The 22,101-nt window shown below is 48.1% G+C and overlaps 1 protein-coding gene across 1 annotated transcript; it reads right to left on the bottom strand.

Annotated features, from left to right (window-relative positions):
* Positions 1-402: 402 nt before the first annotated feature.
* Positions 403-20,164, bottom strand: TOR3A (torsin family 3 member A). The gene is given in 9 exon segments (XM_083446358.1): positions 403-2,925; positions 4,998-5,122; positions 6,493-6,668; positions 7,525-7,790; positions 14,612-14,713; positions 16,724-17,005; positions 19,735-19,805; positions 19,978-20,024; positions 20,027-20,164. Coding segments are annotated over 9 exon segments (1,443 nt in total). The 5' UTR covers positions 20,150-20,164; the 3' UTR covers positions 403-2,674.
* Positions 20,165-22,101: the final 1,937 nt, after the last annotated feature.

Below are 22,101 nucleotides of genomic sequence, written 5' to 3'. Positions count from 1 at the left end.
TATGTCAACAAGGAGGCCAGGACCTGGTCAAAAAAGCAGAATTGAGAGGCAGAAAAACTATTCATGTGGGTAGAAAGGCATCTAGCATCTGAGAGCAGAGTATTTGGCTGGAGTCAACCATGTGTAAGCAGACTGGCTCTGCTACTCGGTGGTGCCAGAGGTGCAGCGGCAATTGAACCCCCAGGTTTTCGGCCAAATTGTGGCGCATCGGGACATGTCAATGCTAGATCTGTTGGCCACATCTCAGAGTCTATGTTGTGCCATTGCAAATTCTGTAGGAGCCACGTGCCAAAGTGACCATGGCTGAAGAACCAGAAATGGGTAAGTCCAAAGCCAAGCGGCAGTTCTTGCCACAAATATTTTTAGAACGAATTTGAGTTGACAGAAACGACGACCCTGGAATTATTTTCACAATTCAAATAATTTAATGGTGTTTATAATAATTCATAATTAGAAACTAGTAGTAGTGTGGGTTTTTTCACCTTTTACTTCCGTAGAAGGGATAAACATGGATTTGTTGCTTTTACAATGATAAGTTGTCTGAACATGTTAATTCTGCCTCCACCACAAGTGCCTCCTGTAGCAGAATGTCTGACCACCTATTCATCTTGGGGGCTATCTCAGTGCGCTTTCCAGCTGTTGTACTTTGAGGCTTTAAAGCTTCTCTGTCGTCATTGCTGCCCCCCCCCCCTGCTGTGGCTCTCGCACTTTGTCTGTGCTCAGGAAAGCAGTTGGATTTTCCAGCCCTATGAGAAGTAAAAGGCACATTTCTGTTCTAATAAGCTAGAACCATGATGTGCTGGTAAAGCAAGGAGATGAACTAATGACAAGCTATTTTCCCTGCAAAGAGAGAGAGAAGAACCAGAGTGATGGAAGAGGACTTGGACTATTGTTTTCGTCTTGTAGCAACCAGCGCTTGGGCAGGAGTGTGCTTTTCTGTTCATTTCCCAAGTATGTGTGAAGTGCTGACCCAGTGAGCAAGCTTGTATGCCTGGGCTTCCCACAGCCATGTCTCAACTTTAATTGTGGTGAGCCCTCTCTCTGTCTCACTCAACCTTGCAGCATTAAGACAGCCTTCTTAGAGCACTGCAGTGATTCTGCAGCTCTGCTTCGCCATGAGAGCAAGAGGGACTTTTCCAGTGCAGAAGAAAGGGTGATTTGGGTGGTTCCTGCTGTTTTATTTTTAGCAAGTGCTTCAGATGCAAGTTTTCAAGAATGAGGAAGCTGCACACCACAGCAGACTATGGCACAGAGCAGAACAGTTTGCAAAAAAACCCAAAACCTAATAAAAGGTTGGCACCAAATTATTGAGGGTCTTGAGGGCATTAAAATAGCTCAAGAGGAAGTTAGATTCAGCGCACAAGCCATGGGTTAGCCTCTCCTGCTGCCCACCCTAAACCAGAAGAATAGTTTGGATTAATTTACAAGTTTGTATTGTGAGGAAATGAAATTGTACCAGCCTCACCCACCAGGCCTGCTTAAGCTGCCTCTAGGACTGGTTGATATCCATGCATGGATTAATGTTTGCCCAGGGCTTATGTGTGGAGGCTTGAAATGTTAGCTCACTACTAAATTCCTATATCATTCTGGCCTGTGTTCCTACCTGCTAAGCAAGCACTACATCTCTTTCTGGTGGGCTAAGCAGTAGGACACACCTGGCCAATGTGAGGCTGCACTCTCTAAAGTATGTCAAAAGTGGGCCAGAACAAGCATCCGGATGCCAAGCTTGACCACTCTGTGCTTTGTATTGTAGCAGAAATGGGTAACGGTGCCAAGTTTTAATTCATAAAGGTGCAGGTTTGCAAAAGCAGTGAACGTTGGCTCATGCAAACAGTGTTTGCTTTTTATCTCGCACTGACTAAGCTTTATTGCTCAACTTCAGCGCTGAGCTGGAAGTGCGCCGCAATTTTGGCACTTGTCGCTGCCTCCCACCCCATACCCATCCAACACAAACACAGACTTTGAGTTGAGTACACCCTGATGGTGTCCTGGATTTAAGTCCCTTAGCAGATTAAAAATTGCAAATGTGCGTTCTCCATAGTGTACATATATACAGGGATGCACATTAGCCAAAACTTTGCAGCAGATTACTTGCTGCAGTATCCCCGCATCCTTTAAAAGCCGATTATGAAGTACTGTGAAGGTAAGTACTACCTCTCAAAGTTCAGAGCAAGTCCTCTCATTCATGCAATAACTCGTTCTGAAAGAAGAAGGCGTTTCTTGCATTGTAGGCAAATATTCCAGCTCCTTGTTCAGTCACACCCCTAAAGGGGCAGAGCAGGAAGTCATGTCTCCTTTCAGACAACCGCCAAAAGAAATCTCAGTCTTCAAGACAAAAAGGAAGCAGCCTTCAACTCTTACTTGCTGCTGTAGTTTCTCTGCCTCAGGACCTGCCTAAATGCCCACCATTTATTCCAAAGCAGTGCATGAAAATGTCCTTTGTAACAGCACCATTGATGTTGATTCCAGCTTCATAGTGTCTACTCATTGGCAACGTCTTCATTTGCTGATGCATGTTCCTCCACAGACTTCAGAATTATTGCTTTTCCCCAGTCCAGCAGCCCCCACACTGTAGGGGGTTTAATGCCCGGTGACAGTGAAGTAAACCTCTCTCGCTCCCTGTGCAAGAGGAAGGTTGCATTGCAGCCCTTTGTGCAGCCAAACTCCGACAACATCAGGGAAGGAAGTAGTTTATACGCTGAGAGACTGACTTGCAACCCTGGGCTGAGAAAAGTTTCTCCTCCTTGGGGACGAACACCATCATCCTTGCAACCTCATCCAGTGCCTCTTCGGTGAACTGAAGGCCCCGGGCAAGGAAAGCGTCTCGAGCGCACAGCTTCACGTGGCGGTACTCTAAAGGCAGGAACGGTACCAGGAAGTCTATGAGATTCTCTTCCAGAAGGCGGTTGTGGGCATAACCCTCATCTGGAGGAAAAGAAGTGGAAGGGGTGCGTAAGACAATTTCCCCCCCTTTCCTCCAAGGTATTGTGTCTCCAGGTTGCCGCAGAAGCTGGCTAGGAAAGACTGCTGCTTTCCTAGCTGAGTTGGGCATGGGCTGTTTGTACAGGGACGTCAGCGTATGTGGCCTTTAGTGGAGTAACAAAACAGATAGAATGCTGTCCCAGGGATCTTAACAGTCTAAATTTTGGCAGCAGGAGTAGACAAGGGAAGGGAAAGAGCAGGAGAGACAGTGGGAAGGAAGCATAAAAGGTAAAGGGACCCCTGACCATTGGGTCCAGTCGTGACCGACTCTGGGGTTGCGGCGCTCATCTTGCTTTATTCGCCAGAGAGCCAGCGTACAGCTTCTGGGTCATGTGGCCAGTATGACTAAGCCGCTTCTGGTGAACCTGAGCAGCGCACGGAAACGCCGTTTACCTTCCCGCTGCAACTGTACCTATTTATCTACTTGCACTTTGACGTGCTTTCGAACTGCTAGGTTGGCAGGAGCGGAGACCGAGCAACGGGAGCTCATCCCGTCGCAGGGATTCGAACCGCCAACCTTCTGATTGACAAGTCCTGGGCTCTGTGGTTTAGACCACAATGCCACCCGTGGGGAATGAAGCATGGACGTTAGCAAATGCAGTTAACATTCCCAGTGGATATATAGCTGCTCCAGCAAGCGCTGCTTTATCCAAAGGAACTCTTGACATTATGTGTCAGTAAAGGTAAAAAAAAAAGGTAAAGGACCCCTGGATGGTTAAGTCCAGTCAAAGGTGACTATGGGGTTCCAGCATTCAACTCGTTTTCAGGCCAAGGGAGCAGGGCCGTCTTTAGCATATGTGGTGCCAGGGTGCAAAGATCTGCCCAGCCCCCCCAAATTTAGGGCGGCCTGGAGGGATGCCTGCACCGTGGTGGGCGGCAGGCTCCCCAGGCGGGAAAGGAGTGTGCGCATCTGGCGAAGCTGACCCCCCCCCCGGCGCCAGGGGAGGGGTTATAGTGCGGCCCTTCGCTGGCCTGAAGGATCCGTCTGTTGGATGGGCGGGCGAAGGAGCCACCCCTTCCCAGCAGGCGGGCTCTGCAGGGCAGGGAGGGGAGAGGCTGAGATGGGACTTGCCTCGCTGCCTCCTCCGCCTCCCGGTCCTCCAGGCACAGCTTCTCCCAAGGTATCTGCTGCGCCAGCAGCTGCTGCTTCGCCACCAAGCCCTACTCGGACTTGGCCTGAGGCACCACCACTGCTGTGAGGTGTGGCGATGGCCCCCGCTGCTGCTGCCACCCCTTGTCCTTCTCCACGGGAGCCGCAGCTTCCCCCCGCAGTCCTTCCTTGTCCTCCCTTGGCCGGGGCTCTGGGCAGTGGTGGCTGTTGCTTGGTCTCAGAGGTTGTGGTGGCAGCGCTAGAGATGGAGTCGCCAAAGAGCGGGCGCCTGTCACCACCCCAGAATTTGGTGCCCTGGTGCCCTGCACCCCCAGGTAAAGATGGCCCTGCAAGGGAGCAGGCGTTTGTCCACAGACCGCTTTCTGGGTCATGTGGCCAGCATGACTAAGCCGCTTCTGGCAAAACAGAACACCGTGACGTAAGCCAGAACACACGAAAACACCGTTTACCTTCCCGCTGCAGAGGTACCTATTTATCTACTTGCACTGGTGTGCTTTCGAACTGCTAGGTTGGCAGGAGCTGGGACAGAGCAACGGGAGCTCACTCTGCTGTGGAGATTATGTGTCAGTAGACACTGGCTGACCACAACATGTGTCCTTGACAGGATACGCCATCTCCTTGCATTTTCAGATGCACACTTAAACCAGGGATGGGGGAGTGCAGCTTCCATCAGCCCCATCTCGACGAATTCCGCAACCTTGGAGCTTCCCCACCCTTGACATAAGCCATTATCACACGTGAAGCATGTGTTTTTACAACAAATGCTTTGATACAGGTTCACAATGCAGTGTCTACAGGAAAATGTTGGTTCTTTGGTGATGCGTGAAGCAGTCCCTTTGAACCCTACGGGGAAAGAGAACTTTGCAAATCCTGCCTACTGTGTCTGGATCAAGGGGCGTCTCACCTGCGGACTCCAGCAGCTCCGTCCGTAGGTACTGTTCTAAGGAATCCATGGTTATTTCCTCTCTGGCTCGACCAGCGCGCCAGAAGTCAAGAGCCACCTCATTAATGATGTTGCTGCCGGTGTTACTGAGGGGGAAGAGAGAGAATTATTTTTGAGTTGGACCAACAGAATGCGGAGGCCACAGCTAAGGAAAATAACTTTGCCACACAACCTGTTCTGCGTTCAAGCATCGTGACAAAGGTCCCAAACCAGGGATCAGCAACTTTGGGAAAGTCCTAGTTAACTTCCATGCACAGATGCAGGGTGCTATAGCAGGTTGCATGGAGGGGCTACATCTCTTAAGAAAATCGCCAGCAGCTTTCTGTGTAATAATTTATGTTGGAAATGGTTGGTCTCCTGGCTTACACTTGGGGTAGGAGGCATGCCCTCTTCCGTGGCTTCAGTAGACCCCTTCCCTACCCTGAAGGTCATGGAAAGTCTAGCATGGAGCACATAGGGTGCAGAGGTGGAGCTAGGCTCCCTTGCGAGCCTTGGCAAGGAGAGCGCATGAGCGGGCAGGCAGGCTCCTAGCCACTCTGAGCCAGAGCGGAGGGGCATGATTTCCCCCTGCCAGGCCTGTGCCCTTGGTGGTGGCCAACCTGACCATCCCCTGTGCAGAGGAAAAGAGAACACAATGGTACAGCTAGCTTAGCCTGTGTTCAGAGCACTTAACGTAGCCTGCAGGTGAGAAAATGAAGGCTGAAGGGAGTTTTAAACCAGCAATACCTTGTTTGCACCTTCAGCCATTGCAGTACATCCCCTTTTGTATTGGGGATGCAGCCAGGAGGACAGAGGACATGGCAGTGATATGGTTCCACTGCCCCGGCTGGAGGTTGACTTAGTCCTGGGCAGCTGCACGTCAGCAAATCCCCAGCTGTGTTTGCAGGAGATGCTGAACAGCATGCAACCCTTGGCCCTACCCCCCAAAAGTCAGCAAAAAACTGGCACAAATCCCAATAGCTTCAAAGTACCAGACATCAAGGGACAACAAGCTATCAAAACGGACATTTCCACATTCTTTTTCATAGAGCAATTCAGATTTCAGCGAGAGTAGGTCAAGTTCTCAATGAGATTCAAAGGCCTCGCCTTGGATATGGATTCAGAAAAGCAGTTTCTTTTGAGACTGATACAACTCTTCCCCCACCCACCCCAAACAGAGGAATGCATGTCCTTCCCCTTGCATATTTCGGGATGGAACCCACTGGATATTTCACAGCAGATATTGCTTATTGCATCAAACTGCTAAGCTGGCCAGCACTGGAGGTTTTCCTCAGGATCTGCAGCATGTCACCTACGGCAGGGAGAGGAACTGCTTGTGACAGATGGATGCATCCGAAGGTTTTCACCTGAATAAGCTTATAAACTTCTCTTCAAGCTCACATATTGGAAACTCACATATGGAAAAAGAGACGCCTCTTTGGTACATCGACTACAAAAAAAGAGGGGAGGTAATCACCTAAGGAATAAGAAGATGGATCTCCGGTAATCCACTGTATCAATGCTGTCGTAGTGATCCATGTAGGGTTTTAAGCCATCTAAGAGGTCATTGTGAAGCTTCTCTGCCTCATCAAAGATGAACAGTGACTGCTCACACTCTTGGACCGTCCCACTGATCTGTTTTGCGAGCTGAACCTGAGCGGCCAAAGGAGATGGGAAATGAATTTAATAAGATTAATTCCCCACCTTTTAGGGCAGGTGAGGAGGGCCTTTGGGTCTCCAGATTTTGCTACGCTCCAGTTCCTATCGGCCCCAGTCAATGGTCGGGGAAGGAAATGGTGGTTGTCCAGCAAAATCTAAAGGACCGCAGGGTCTCCTCCTCCCCTGTTTTAAGGAATAAACCTTGCATGGCCAGTTATTGCAGTACAAGCTATCAAACAATAAAAACTTGAAGCCAATAAACTGAGCAACTAAAAAGAAAGACAGTCATGTCATGAAGAAGAGAAGAAGAAGAAGAAGAAGAAGAAGAAGAAGAAGAGTTTGGATTTGATATCCCGCCTTTCACTCCCTTTAAGGAGTCTCAAAGCGGCTCACATTCTCCTTTCCCTTCCTCCCCCACAACAAACACTCTGTGAGGTGAGTGAGGCTGAGAGACTTCAGAGAAGTGTGACTGGCCCAAGGTCACCCAGCAGCTGCATGTGGAGGAGCGGGGAAGCGAACCCAGTTCACCAGATTACGAGTCCACCGCTCTTAACCATTACTCCACACTGGCTCTCAAGCCAGCATAAAATCATAAATAAAAAGCTGAGTGGCACAAAATGGTTTTAATTACAAGACACATCACCTTGGGGGTGGGGTGTAGGCAAATGCAGACAAAAAGTGATTGGGGGGGGGGGAGGCTGCACTGTAAGGTTAGAATTCTGCCACAGTTCTATGATGGCCCTTTACAAAAGTTAAGAATTGAGGAGCAAAGAGGGACACTCATTCAACACTGAAACATCCAAACAATCAGCACACTGGTTAATTATCTTCTGAGAAAAATTCCCCTCACCTTGTAAATATCCACATACTTGGAATGAGGGAAGTGAAATGGTGAGATGAAGACTTTGACACAGTCGCTTTTCAAGCCATCCTGGTAAAGGTGTTCTGCCATTATCCGGGCCACAAAGTTCTTGCCTGTGCCAGACCAGCCGTGGAAAGAAAGGGCCAAGGCCTTCTCTGGCTGAGGGGTTTCCAGGAAGCCTTGAACAGCCTTCAGGACAACATCTTTTGCTAAGTGTTGCCCGTGGAGTCGCCTGCCCAGCTCCAGCTCCAACCCTGGTGGTGAATAAAAGGGCAGGATTTTTTTTTTATGTATGCCACAACAGCAGCAAGGATACTCATCGCAAAGTACTGGAAGACACAGCTACCCACCCAGGAAGAATGGCAGATGAAACTGATGGACTATATGGAAATGGCAGAAATGACCGGTAGAATCCAAGACCAGGGAGAAGAGTCGATGGAGGAAGATTGGAAAAAATTTAAACTATATTTACAGAAATATTGCAAAATTAATGAATGTTAGAAGAATACTGGAATGAAGTTATATGGTTTTAGCAGAAATGTTACTAAGGATTATGTAAAAACTGATTGTTAATGGGCAAAAGTGGAAAACTGAAAGCAAGACTTGTGTTAAGATAAATTATAGATAAAAAAACTGAGAAAGAGGGAAAGGATTTGCTGAACCAGTTAATTTGAATTAGAATACAAAAAAGGGAGGTGTGAGGAAGTCGAGGAAACAAGCAAATGAAATTTGGATGTGCTTTTAAATGTTTTTGTTTTTTCTTGCTATCTTGTATTGGTTTTTTTTCTATTTTTGATGTATTGTTTGTTGAATTTTTGTATTGTTCTTCTTTACCTTTTTTCTTTTTGTAACTATAAAACATCTAATAAATATTACTTTTTTAAAAAAGGAAATTCTTTGCATATCATTTTTTGGTTGAGAAAAAAGGCACAATGGAAGGAGGGCAGTATTGCTAGAAATTCATCCCTTAAGAGGAGGTCTCTGGGTGCAAGTGTGTGATGATTCCATAGAACTGTAGAGAAGTCACAAACTCCACCTTTCAAAGACCTTCATCTTCCTTTAAACAAGTTACACCATTACTGCTGGGAAACTGGGCAAGGGCAGGTGAGCAGGAAATGGGCTTCCGGTGGTTAGTAATGGTGTTTCTATGAGTTTTGTAATCTCTTGAGTTTACCAGTGATTAGCAGCAGGAGGATAAATGTAAAATTGTTAAAAGAACAGCAGCAAACTACCGTATTTTTCGCTCGATAAGACGCACCAGACCACAAGACGCGCCTAGTTTTTGGAGGAGGAAAACGAGAAAAAAATATTTTGAATCTCAGAAGCCAGAACAGCAAGAGGGATCGCTGCGCAGTGAAAGCAGCGATCCCTCTTGCTGTTCTGGCTTCTGGGATAGCTGCGCAGCCTGCATTCGCTCCATAAGACGCACACACATTTCCTCTTACTTTTTAGGAGGGAAAAAGTGAGTCTTATAGAGCAAAAAATACGGTAATTCATGCAAAATAAGAGATCTGGCAAATTTGTATAATTCCCCCAGCTTTCTTTGTCACAGAATCATTTGTATTGCTAGACAACTTGAGATATTCAAAGGGGTATCTGTTCAGTCCTAAAAAGATGAAAGACTACAACAGGCCTCATTTGAGAATCTCCACTTTGGGTTTTTTAAAATGCAATTGAATTAGGGCCCATTGCTCCCAGTGGGACAAAGTTAATAATGAAAACCTTGTCCATTTATTTCCTTGGGATTTAATTGCAGCTGGTTCAGCTGAATTGGAGCCTTTGTGTTTTACAAGGGTTATTTGTAGCCACAGAAAGCTCTGAGGAAACTACTCACTTGTTGGCCAAAGCCTCAACAGCAAGTTCACTGCCATTCCCAGGCTGTTAGGATGTAGGAGGCAAATGGTAAAACCAGGTGTTCTTTCCCAACCTGATTGGCAATCCAGCCAATCAGCGTACAGGAGTTAACATGCAACACAATTAGCATTACCAAATCAGCTGGGCTTTGTCTTTGAAGCCCAGTCACAACCACAGGTTCTTCCTGAGTTTGCACAACCATCTTTTCCCTCCACTGCTGCAAGCCCCGTTGAGTTAAGCCAAAAGCAGCCTTGCTGCTTTCATAACATCAACTGGTTGATGTTCCTGAGTGTGTGAGAGACCAAGAGTACATCAGCCCACATCAATATGTGGCGCAGAAGGCAAGGAGACAAATGAGTGTGGAAACAACTTGTTTTGTGAGTCAATAAAATATTATTTTGGGGGTGGGAGGAGGGAAAGATTTCATGGGGAGGACGCAGAAGGGATGAAAATGGTTTTAATTCACCCCTCAATGACTTGGCAGTCTTTGGGCATGGGGCGGGGGCTTTTTCTAAGTCCTACCTTGCATATAGATGGATGAGAAGAGAATGTTTTTGAGTGCAGGCTAGCTGGCCATTATCATGTTTTATTTAAGTGACATAGTGTGCCAGCTACACACAAGCAGAGACTTGATACTTATTTTATTATCTATGGTGTTGTTGTTTTTTGCGGGGAGGGGAAATAAATAAGGGGCTTAAAGGTCAAGGGACCCCTGACCATTAGGTCCAGTTGTGGCCGACCCCGGGGGTGCGGCGCTCATCTCGCTCTATTGGCCGAGGGAGCCAGCGTACAGCTTCCGGGTCATGTGGCCAGCATGACTAAGCCACTTCTGCTGAACCAGAGCAGTGCACAGAAACGCCGTTTACCTTCCCGCCAGAGTGGTACCTATTTATCTACTTGCACTTTGTGCTTTTGAACTGCTAGGTTGGCAGGAACTGAGATCGAACAACGGGACCTCACCCTGTCGTGGGGATTCGAATCGCCAACCTTCTGATCGGCAAGCCCTAGGATCTGTGGTTTAACCCACAGCGCCACCCGCATCCCTAATTAAGGGGCTTAGAGGGAGAGAAATAGAATCATAGAATTGTAGAGATCGAAGGGATTCTGAGGATCCTCTAGTCCAACCCCTGCAATGCATAAATTTGCAGCTGTTCCATACAGGGATCGAACCTGCAACCTTGGCGTTATCAGCACCACACACTAACCAACTGAGTTATGGAGGCTTGGTTGGCAGGGTGAGGAAACAGTTTTCAAAAAACGGCAGGCCTCTCATTCAATCCCTCCTTATCAATGAGAGGAGGATTCCCTTTGTATTTGCTCAACAGAGGGAGAGAGAGATGGCAGGGCTTGTAGTGTGTTTGATCTTGAGGTCAAGGGCTTCTGGAGGAAGCACCTCCCAAAATCTATTTAGCTGGGATTTGGCAGGGCAGGTTACTTTGCATGTAGTCAGTCCTAGGCAAATGCTCCTTACTCGCCCACCTTCCAGTTTGTCGTGGAATGAGGAGAAACCTCTACAGGAGCAAGGGAATCCCTGATTTTGCACAATGAGAGCAGTGGTCGCTTCTTGCAGGCAGGAAATATGGCAAAAGGGTTCAGGTCTGGAATCTGCCCGCCCCAAATATATGCTGGTGCTTCCTCTCAACAGAGTTCTGTCTTTCTGTGAAACTCTATAACATGTCTGCGCAGAAGTGACCCCTCTGAATTTAGTGGGACTTACTTCCATGTAACTGGGTATGGGATTTTGAATCCTTCCTATAACCATTTTATCCCGAAAATGATAGTCATAATTTAATTTTATTTATATATATATATATATATATATATATATATATATATATATATATATAATACACAGGTTTTAGTGAGACTGGGTTGTGCTTAATTCTTTCACTGTGAGACTCAAAATAGAGGTGGGTATCCTATGAAACAGCCACCCAGGTGTAGCTGAACTACAACTCCCATCATTCCTGATCACTGACCCCACTGGCTGGGGCTTGGGTTCAGCAACATCTGGAGTACATCTGCATTTTTGAAAAATGTAGTTTTTCTTCACCTCTAAGAGGCTGAACAGGGACACTGCAGATGAACATTTCCAGGGTGCCTTTTATCTGCTAGGCTTCTTTCTATCTGAGAGTTATTTTGGGGACTTAGAACTTCTTACTCACCAGCGCTCACAGGATTAAACAGAGAAAATTAAGAGTTGCAGTTTATGCTGCTGTCCTAAGCCCCACTTCCTTGGCACTTTCTTCTGAGTAGACCTGACTTTTGTGGCATAAAAACCCACTCTAGCCAGAACACAATAAATGTGTTCATTATTTTTGTTGGGAGCAAATGTTTTTCTATTTACAATCTTCATTAATGATGATTCTTACCATTACTATTCTTGTCATCCTCCTTTTTGGTGTAGCGGTAATAAGGAGTGTAGCCTTAACATGATTTATTCTCAGACAAGGGAAATAAACCACCGCTTGCTTTGTGGTGTTTCCAGCTATTTTACAGGAAAGACTTAGCTGTGTCTACTAATGGGATTGTCTGCATCTTATTCTGAAATGAGCTCCACTTGCACTGTGGGTCTTACCCTCATTTTTATGTGTTATACATATATATATATATATATATATATATATATATATATTTGCTTTCGTAGATTTTCACGGGTACAGGAATGCAGGTTTTGGTGTCCTCGGGTGTCTTCCCGTGTAAAAGTTGGGGTGTCTAGGCGACGTTTCGACGAGGTCTCACTCGTCATCTTCAGGCTGGTGCTTTCGGCTTCTTGTTACTGGAACAGAGCAGGATCTCAGTGTTTGAGTTCCTATAAATACTGTTGAGGAGGTGTGGTGTATAGCTTCCAATGTTCTGGGCAGAGAGGAGGTTCCCAGGCTAGTGTGCCTTTTCTTCTTTTGTTCCTTAATTACTTGAGGGATATCTTGAGTGATTTCTTGAGTGATTTCCTGAATCCCACTTAGGTGGGTCATTAGGTGTGGATTAGTTGCTAAAGCCTTCGTGTCTTGAACTCTTGAACTTTGTGAAGAGTTTTTCTGAGAAGATGGCTGTACTGCACTTGGTTGTGCTCTGGCTTGGCTTCGTGTATAGGGGCGAGCTGTGGTTTTGTGGCCTGTGCCAGCCAGATCTGTGTAGGGATTGCAGGGGGGTGCAGCATCCGGAGGTGCCACCCTGGTTTGGCTACTGGATGGTGTCTGTAGTTTATCTGTGGAGAGGGTCTGGGTTTGGGTCTGGTGTGGTTGATTGGTGATGGCGTTCTGTGTGCCTCTGGATCTGGTGTCAGATTTTGTGGGGAGGGCTAATTTCCAGATGTCTGGCAAGCGGGATGTGTCGTCACGCTTGTTCATGTTGTGAGGGTGTTTCTCTATCTCGATGGCTTCCATGATTATTCTCTTGTGGTGATGTTCCATGTTAAAGAGCAATTTGGAATCTGCAAAATTAATTTCGTGTCCTGTTTCTTTCATGTGTTGGAAAAGAGAGGAAGTTTTTTCTTCTTTTTTGACGGCATTCTTGTGTTCTGCGATACGTGCATTTATTCGTCTGTTTGTTTGTCCAATGTACGTGGCTGGGCAGACTTTGCAGGGTATTTCATAGACCCCTTGGTTTTCCAACTGAATTTTATCCTTGGGGTTTCTGAGGATATTGGCTATTTTTTGGTTGGTGCAAAAGGCTGTTTTGATATTGTGTTTATGGAGGATTTTGCTAATTTTATCTGTAGTGCCCTTGATATAAGGAAGGAGGGCTATGCCATTGTTTTCTTCTGTGTCTTGGTTTTTGGGGGGTGTTTCTTTTTGGATTAGCTTCGTAACCCTGTTTTGCTGGTATCCATTGGCAATTAACACATTTGAGAGATTCTGTAACTCAGTTGTCAAGTGGTCTTCGTCAGCCAGGCGTTTGGTTCTGGCACAGGCCACAAAACCACAGCTCGCCCCTATACACGAAGCCAAGCCAGAGCACAACCAAGTGCAGTACAGCCATCTTCTCAGAAAAACTCTTCACAAAGTTCAAGAGTTCAAGACACGAAGGCTTTAGCAACTAATCCACACCTAATGACCCACCTAAGTGGGATTCAGGAAATCACTCAAGAAATCACTCAAGATATCCCTCAAGTAATTAAGGAACAAAAGAAGAAAAGGCACACTAGCCTGGGAACCTCCTCTCTGCCCAGAACATTGGAAGCTATACACCACACCTCCTCAACAGTATTTATAGGAACTCAAACACTGAGATCCTGCTCTGTTCCAGTAACAAGAAGCCGAAAGCACCAGCCTGAAGATGACGAGTGAGACCTCGTCGAAACGTCGCCTAGACACCCCAACTTTTACACGGGAAGACACCCGAGGACACCAAAACCTGCATATATATATATATATATATATATTATTAAGGATTTTCTTGTTTTACAGAAGTAAGTGTAATGCCTCGTTGTTTTGTCCCCCCCCCCCCCCGTGTAACATTTTTACAAATCCATTTCGTTTGTTGAGGCATTGGGGGAGAAGAAAAAAGAAAGAAAAAAGAAAGGGGGGTGGAGAGAGGGAAGATGGATGGGGGTGGGGTCGGGTGGCAGTGTTTCTATTATGTTTAATGTATGTAGAGTTTGGTGTCTGCGTTGCTTGTGTTGTTCACTTGTGTTCCTTTGGTGGTGAGAGAGGTTGGGGTTGGCCTAGGGTGTGATTGTTTGCTTGTGATTGGCTGTGGTGATCTTTGTTTTCGTGTGTGAGTGAGGTGGGTGGGTGTTTTGGATCAGGTTAGCCATATTGATTTGTATGCTGCTGGTGGATTATTGTCATTGTCCTGTTGGGCTGTGTATGTGATAAAGGGGAGCCATACCGGGGTGAAGGCGTCTTCTTCTGTTTGTCCCCGTGTCAGTTTCAGTTTATTAGTTAATTTTTCTAGTAGGGCTGTTCCCATACTATTTGGTACCATTGGTCCATGCTTACTCCCCCTCATTTTTATGTTGACACAGGTGCTAAGTATTAGTACGACTGCAATGCTTCAGTGTCCAGACTATCCTTGCAAGGCAGGATGGGGAGGAAAATCTGACCTCCTTGACCTTGTGCCTATGGCCTTGCCCCTGCCCACCCCAACCCCACATGACCTCCTTAGTTGCTGGGCTGCCCAAGAAGCTCTGATGGGCACCAGGTGCCAGTGTCCCAAAGGCAGTTCATGCAGGGTGTATGTGAAATACGCAGGGTTCCAGGTGAAACACTGTCCTCACCTGTGATGTTGTTGGTCACTCTGCAGTCTCCCGTTGCACAGCACTTGCCAAAGCTGCAGTACCAGCTGGAGACGATCTCCCTCACCATGGGCAAGCTCCACCCTAGGAGAAAGTCAAGCCAGTTTTGGGAAGGAAAGCCGGGAGCTACCCCAGCGCCCACGACTCAAGCAGGTCATGTCTCTCCACCACCACCCCACCCCCGCCCTGCATTCATCCTCACAACTATTTTGCGAAGTTGGCCGTTAATATTCTTGATGGAAGAAGTATGTCCGAATTGGGCTTGCCTAAAGCAACCTCTGCCACTGGCGCGCTCTCCCCACCAACTTCCATTGATGGTACCAGAAATGGCAAGGGTTTGTAGGGTAGGGACAAGAGACACTTGTCTGATCTTGCATTTTTTTCAAAAGCTTTCAGCTCCACTCCCTCGGACGTCCTTGCTAGCACTTCCGTGGGATGCCACACTGTACTAATAAAAGGCATCTAAAGGTAAAGGTACCCCTGACCATTAGGTCCAGTCGTGGCCGACTCTGGGGTTGCGGTGCTCATCTTGCTTTATTGGCCGAGGGAGCCGGCGTGCAGCTTCCAGGTCATGTGGCCAGCATGACTAAGCCGCTTCTGGCGAACCAGAGCAGCGCACGGAAATGCCGTTTACCTTCCCGCCGAAGCGGTACCTATTTATCTACTTGCACTTTGACGTGCTTTCAAACTGCTAGGTTGGCAGGAGCTGGGACTGAGCAACGGGAGCTCACCCCGTCAAAGGGATTCGTACTGCCGACCTTCCGATCGGCAAGCCCTAGGCTCAGTGGTTTAGACCATAGCGCCACCCGCGTTCCTACAAAAGGCATCTAAAGGTAAAGGTACCCCTGCCCATACGGGCCAGTCTTGACAGACTCTAGGGTTGTGCGCCCATCTCACTCAAAGAGGCCAAGGGCCAGCGCTGTCCGAAGACACTTCCGGGTCACGTGGCCAGCGAGCCAGAGCTGCACACGGAAACGCCGTTTACCTTCCCGCTAGTAAGCGGTCCCTATTTATCTACTTGCACCCAGGGGTGCTTTCGAACTGCTAGGTTGGCAGGCGCTGGGACACAAAAGGCATCTAGGGCTTTCATTATTAAGAGGCAACAACACATGTGAAGACCTCTGCTAGTCCAGCAAGAGACTCAAGCAGTCTGTAGTTTCACAGGTGTCTGGGAAGTATGAGAAAGTCAACAGCAAGGGATAACTAATAATGGCCTGTTCTGGCATGCAGCAGCAGGAGATGGGAATGCCCTCCCAAGGACTTTACCACTTCAGGCTACAGATGAGGTAGCCTACTTTACTTTAAAAAGTATGCACCTGCTGCCTGAAGTAGTAAGATCCACTCTGCACAGGATTTTGCCACTTTACTCTCCAACTTGTGCAGCCTAGCTCCACTAAGGAGATTGCAGTGCACAGTCCAAGGTAAGGTGAGATTTGGATGGTTCAGGATTCTATATAAACTTTCTTTCAGATTTATTTCTGTAATCATTGCATTCAAGGGAACCTACAAGCCACTACAAAAATCATAAACCTGTGTAATAAAAGGCATACATTAACAGAAAAAGACTATATACTAAAACTTGCCTTTTCATATGCTCTTTTAAATTTCTGCTAGCCACTTTTTGGAGGCAGGAGTGATATTATCCAGAGCCAAATTAGGTCACTGTTTGCTTGCAGTAATCACTGCTCCCCTTATAAAGTGTGCATTGCAATGTACAATATATGCAAAACAACATCAGGATAAACATATGAAAATGATTAAAAGTCCGTTTTTAAAAAGCAACGAACCCCTAACCCCGATCATAACACACAGCTCTGAAGCACAATACTCACAGGGAGACCAGCATGCAGTGCAATGCTAGAAGCAAGTCCCGCTAGGTTAAAACGGGAATCACTACAGAGAAGTGAGTATGGGATTGCAGTCTTAATATGTGGCTCAAAACTAAGAATTGAGAGACTGCTCAGACCATCCACTACATGCACACATATTCTTCCTTGCTCAGTGAGCTAAATTCTAAGAAGCGGTAGCCGCCTCATTAATCTGTGCAGAAGCAACTGTCGGGGAAGAAGAGGAAAGGGTGTGATATCTCTTTACCTTGGTGTTCCACGATGACCGCGCCTCCTCTTTCTTCCTCTTCTTCCTCCTCCTCCTCCATCATCACCGTCCTCGTTCTCTCATTCTTCTCTGCCACTTCTTCTTCGCAGTCCTCCTGCCACAGCCGGCAGGCCAGGAGCTGCCAATATCTCCTGGACAAGGCCCTCATGGTCCCCAGGTGATTCCTCAGCCGCTCATAGTGTTCACCGCCCTGCAAGGCTGAGCTCTGAGCTGCGTCTCTGCGCTCCCAAGGCTTGCTTTGCCTCGCCTGCCCCTGTGCTCCTGTCAGCAAAAAGCAGAGGCAGAAACACAGCCAAGGGCTGTAATGCAAAGCCCTGCACACCATTGCGCTGGGAAGGAGGGTGACAGGAGCACGTTAGCCACAAAGCCGGTTCCTTTCGCCTTGTTCTGGCAGCTGCTGTGACCAAACCTAGCCCTGCAGCTACTTAACTTCCTAATCTGCTTGCCGGGAACAGTGACCTCACTTCCTATCTGCTTCCCATTGGGGTTTCCTTGGGTACAGCCTGTTTACTTGTGACGACACCCCGACACCGAGGAAGGACTTGCCTATGCAAACACAGTTGCAACATGCTTTCTAGCTAGACCGCTGAGAGACACACAGCAAAGCTTAAGTCAGAGAGGAAATGCTCCTGTAATCCGTTTCCCACAGGGCAACGATAGAGACATGCGACAGGTTTATTGTATTTCTTCGGAGAATCAGTGGGGGAGGATGGATTGAAGCCATCATCGTTGCCCAAGGTATGCACGCTCCTTTCTTTTGCCTAGCATCTCTATTCAAAACCCTGAACAAAACCAATGAGCACAGACAAAGCCAAAGCGAAGAGGACTGAGGTCCATGAAAACTCCGGCCAAAACCAGTTTTAGGCTACCAGAAGATTTCTTGTTGGTTCTGCTGCAACAGGCTAACACGGGGCAGCCAAGGTGTTTGTACTGCTATGGGTTAGCGAGGGAACAGGGACCCTCCCCCCCCCCGAACCCCAGGTGCAAGGTTTTCTTGGGTGCTGGGGTTTTAATCAGAGCTTTTGATAATCATGGTGAGCAAACAGGCTAAGCTTGTTTTTCTCTCAGGGAGAGGGAGAGATGGTGGCTCTGCCACTAACACATAAATGAAAACCACCATCAGGGCAAGAACTTATTCAGATGCGAATGCTGTAAACCAGGCATAGGCAAATTCGGCCCTCCATATATTTTGGGACTACAACTCCCATCATCCCTGACAACTGGTCCTGTTAGCTAGGGATGATGGGAGTTGTAGTCCCACAACATCTGGAGGGCCGAGTTTGCCTATACCTGCTGTAAACTCTGCAGCCCCTCCACTGAATACTCCAGGTGCTAATATGTGTAAAATAATGCATATTTCCTAAAGTTTTTGCCAAAGGAAACACAACCCTGGGTGAGTGCCTGGGACCCCTTGGAATCTTCCTACTGCTTGGGAGAAAATTGGGGTGGTGCACCACCTTTGTAACAGTACCATACCTCCCGCCATTTCCCTGACCACTGGGCTTGCTGCAGATCACCCTCTGGAAGATTCAGTCTTCAGGTTGTGTTCTCTACAGATCAGTTACATTTATTGTGTGATATTAAGTGTTGTGTGCAGTATAAGGTTGAGAAGAGGGGGGTGGGGTGGTCCAGGGCGTGGTTGGTTGTGTTTGGTTGGCTGCAGAGATTTGTTTGTGTGTGTGGGTCAAGTTAGCCATATTGATTCACATGCTGTTGGTGGATTCTTGTTGCTGTCTTGTTGGGCAGTGTATGTGCTAAAGGGGAGCCATACTTGGGGTGATGGAGTCCTCTTCTATCTGTCCCTGTGTCAGCTTCAGTTTATTGGTTAGCTTTTTTAGTAAGGCCATTTCCCATACAATTTGATACCAGTGGTCCATGTTTACCCTTGACAGGTCTCTCCAGTGTCCGGGTATGATGCTTCATGCTGCTGAGCGTAAGTGCGTGATGAGCTTTTTATAGTGTGATTGGGCATTATTATCTTGTAAGATGTTCAGTAGGGCCAGTTCTGGGGTGACTTCTAATATCTGTTTAGTTCTTTTGCATATTTATTGTATGACTGTTGTCCAGAAGGGTTGGATTTTGGGGCATTCCCACCACATGTGGAGGTGCAGCCTCTCCAGCATTTTGGTGAGGTTCCTGGGCATATCAGCGCTAGTTTCTGTGGTGTTACTTTCAGAGTAAGTTCTTAACTTCTGGCTGAGATAATGTAAATGGCAGCACTGGAGAGAGTCCTTTGTTTGCAGACATGCCGAAATGTTGATTTTGGCTGGCTTGCTCACTGACTCAGATGGTTGGCTGCTGCATATATCTGGAAGGGATATATAACCCACATGGTTGGACTGTATGACTGTGATGGATGTGATTCGATTTCAGACTTGGTTTAAGAAGGTATGCTAGCCTGGGGGAAAGGATATAAATTGCAGGAGGCACACAATGTGTTCCTACATTTCTGCTTGCGCTGCAAGCTGTTCCATCTGTGGCCGTTAACCCATTTACAAGGAAGAAGTTGGACTCCTGAATTAGAGTGTCACTTGCCGTCAAGATATACTCCGTTTCAGACCACCTTTTCCCTGTAAAACTGAGTAGAGAGAGGCATGAATACTGTCTTAAGATACATGTATCTGTTTTGAAATGGTCAGTAGATTTGGGGAAACGGCAAGAGGAGGGAGCACTGAAGAATAGGGAATAGTGTGAGGACATTTGGTGGGACTGTTTTGTTTCTATTTTAGTGCTCTGTGTTTTGCTTTTAGAATACACCCGAGTAGAACCCCCAGAGCCCCGTTTCCCCAGACAGTCCCTTTCCTTCTGCCAGGGATGGGGAGGTTTTGGGGGCTGCCTCTCCCCTCATCCCTGGCCAGGGCTGAGCAGAGTGGGGAGTCTGGCCCCCGGCCCCTGGTTCTGCACTCCCGACCCAGGCGGGCCACTTCGGCTGCTCTGCTGCCTTCCGACGTGCTCCGGATCCGGTCCTGACCCCCATTCTCCGCTCTCACCTCCGCAGAAGCTTCGTGGCCTCGGGGCTGCCGGAGGCTCAGTCCGCCCGCTGCATGGCGACCCCGCCGTCCTGAGGGGGAACGGGGCACGTGTGAATGGCCTCCCGGGCAGCTCCCCTCCTCCCTCCCCTCGCCCCCTTCCATGAGGACTAGAAGCCTCGCCGGGAACTGGTCTCGCCCCCCCCCCCCCGCCCGGCAGCATCTCGGGGGGAGAAGCCGAGGAGAAGCGGCGCCTCCCTTTACCTCTCTCCGCGCGCTTCCCGTCGGCGTCTGTTGCCATGGGAACCGCGCGTGCCTCCGGCAGGCGTCCCTCGCAGCGCCTGACAGGGCAGAGGCCGCTTCCGCCCAGAACTTGCGCCAGGCGCTCCCTGCTTTCACCCCCGCTATCCGCCCGCTTCTCTCTCACGCGCCCCATTTTAGAAAGTTTGTTTTGTTTTAAGGCACCGAGTTAGACGCCTTGACAACGGCGAGGGGAGCCGGGAAGGGTCCTTGCCCTAAGAAGCAACGGAGCATGCGCGCCAGGAAAGGCCGGTCCGCCGCGCTTGCGCCCAAAGAGAGAGGAGGACGGGAGGGAGGGGCAGTGACGTGTCCGCCTCCCCTCCCGGCCAAGGACACGCGCCCAGAGGGAGGGGTCCCTTTTATATTGACTGAGTCGAAGCAGAGCTGCCAGCTCTTCCCTTTTCTTGCGAGGAATCCTATTGGGAATAAGGGGATTTCCCTACTCAATGTCACCACCCCACACTCGCCTGCGGTCCCCTAATTTATGAGGGGGTAATGCCGTAACTGCAGCATGCAGTGGAAAATCTTCCCTGAGACCTGCCTATTGAGCAGTTGTGGTTGCTTTTACTAAGATCGAACAGATGCCAGTCTTGATGTCTGCCAGTTGTAATTATTGCCCAAGGATATTTTTCTGGAAAAAGAGGTTCCGGAACTGGCCACGATCGATCGCCTTCTTCGTTCATTTAGAATTGGCCATGGTGCCCCTTGGAGCATAGATGCCAACGTTTCCCGTTTTTTAAGGGAAATTCCCTTATTCCGCATAGGATTCCTCGCAAGAGAAGGGAAAAGTTGACAGCTATGCCTTGGAGAGGTGCCAGAACTGAGTTCTGGGGAGTTCCAGCAGGAAAAAGGCCCGGTCTTGCCCCCTTCCCTGCATTTGACAAGGCAGAGAGCATGACCTGGGTTGCTTGTGGGACCCTCCTGCCCTCCAAGCGCAATAGAGATAAAACACAGGGTATTGCTGGGTCCTCCAGGGCTCTGCCCCACCCTGTCCCCCAAACTGCAGTGTAGTGTAGTGTAGCAACACCGGAGGACACACCAGGGTTTTGCCCTGATCTCTGCTATTCATCTCACCCTTGAAACCTGCAAAAATTATCAGCGGGTTATCTTCAACCCTTTTCATCATAGCCCACCCCCAACCTCCCATTTAGGGATAATAGGTGACTGGTTTATAAGGGCCTCCTCTTCATGCTAGGTTCTGCTAGGAATCCAGATGGCCCCTTAGATGGGTTACATATAAAAGCATCTACCACTTCTGCCTGGAAAAGGGGAATCATCGTAGGGCAAACTCAGCCTGTTTGGTGGGCATCATAGGAGCCTACGCCTAAGGGCAAAGGTCCCTTCAGTACCCCCAGTATTTGAGGTGGCCACCCTCCACCCCCCAGTTGATGGGCATTCAAATAGTGTGCGTGCACCACATCATGTGATCAGTTTTGAAGCATGGGGCTTACCTGCCCCTGCCCCTGCCCCCATATTTTATTCAAGGCAGCACCCCGGTGGGCATAGAATGCGGAGTGTCTCGGGAGGGGAGCAGAGAAAGAGAAAACTGAAGGGGAGACTAAATGTTAATGGCTGAAGCCCTGCTGGACTAGCACACTGAACAGACACACTCCACCTCTCAATGCACACCACAGATGCGCATAGATGATCATGATGATGATGATTTAGATTTGTAGCTGACCCTTCATCCCAAAATCCCAGGGCGGTTCACAGCAGAAAAATACAAAATGAGAATACAAAATACACCATAAAACAAAAACATAGAATGGAGAATACAGTGGTACCTCTGGTTATGTACTTAATTCATTCTGGAGGTCCATTCTTAAGCTGAAACTGTTCTTAACCTGACACCACTTTAGCTAATGGGGCCTCCCACTGCTGCCACGCCGTCGCCACGCAATTTCTGTTCTCATCCTGAAGCAAAAGTTATTAACCCAAGGTACTATTTCTGGGTCAGTGGAGTCTGTAACCTGAAGCGTCTGTAACCTGAAGCGTATGTAACCCGAGGTACCACTGTACCACACTTTCAACCAGTTCATTGTCTAAGCGCAGTACATCAAGGCTGGAATGAATGCAGGCAGACAAGTG

Source organism: Podarcis tiliguerta (genome assembly GCF_965153285.1).
Source record: "Podarcis tiliguerta genome assembly, chromosome: 6".
Taxonomy (NCBI): domain Eukaryota; kingdom Metazoa; phylum Chordata; class Lepidosauria; order Squamata; family Lacertidae; genus Podarcis; species Podarcis tiliguerta.
The sequence above is the reverse complement of the archived record's forward strand: the minus strand, read 5'-3'. Positions and strand labels throughout refer to the sequence as shown.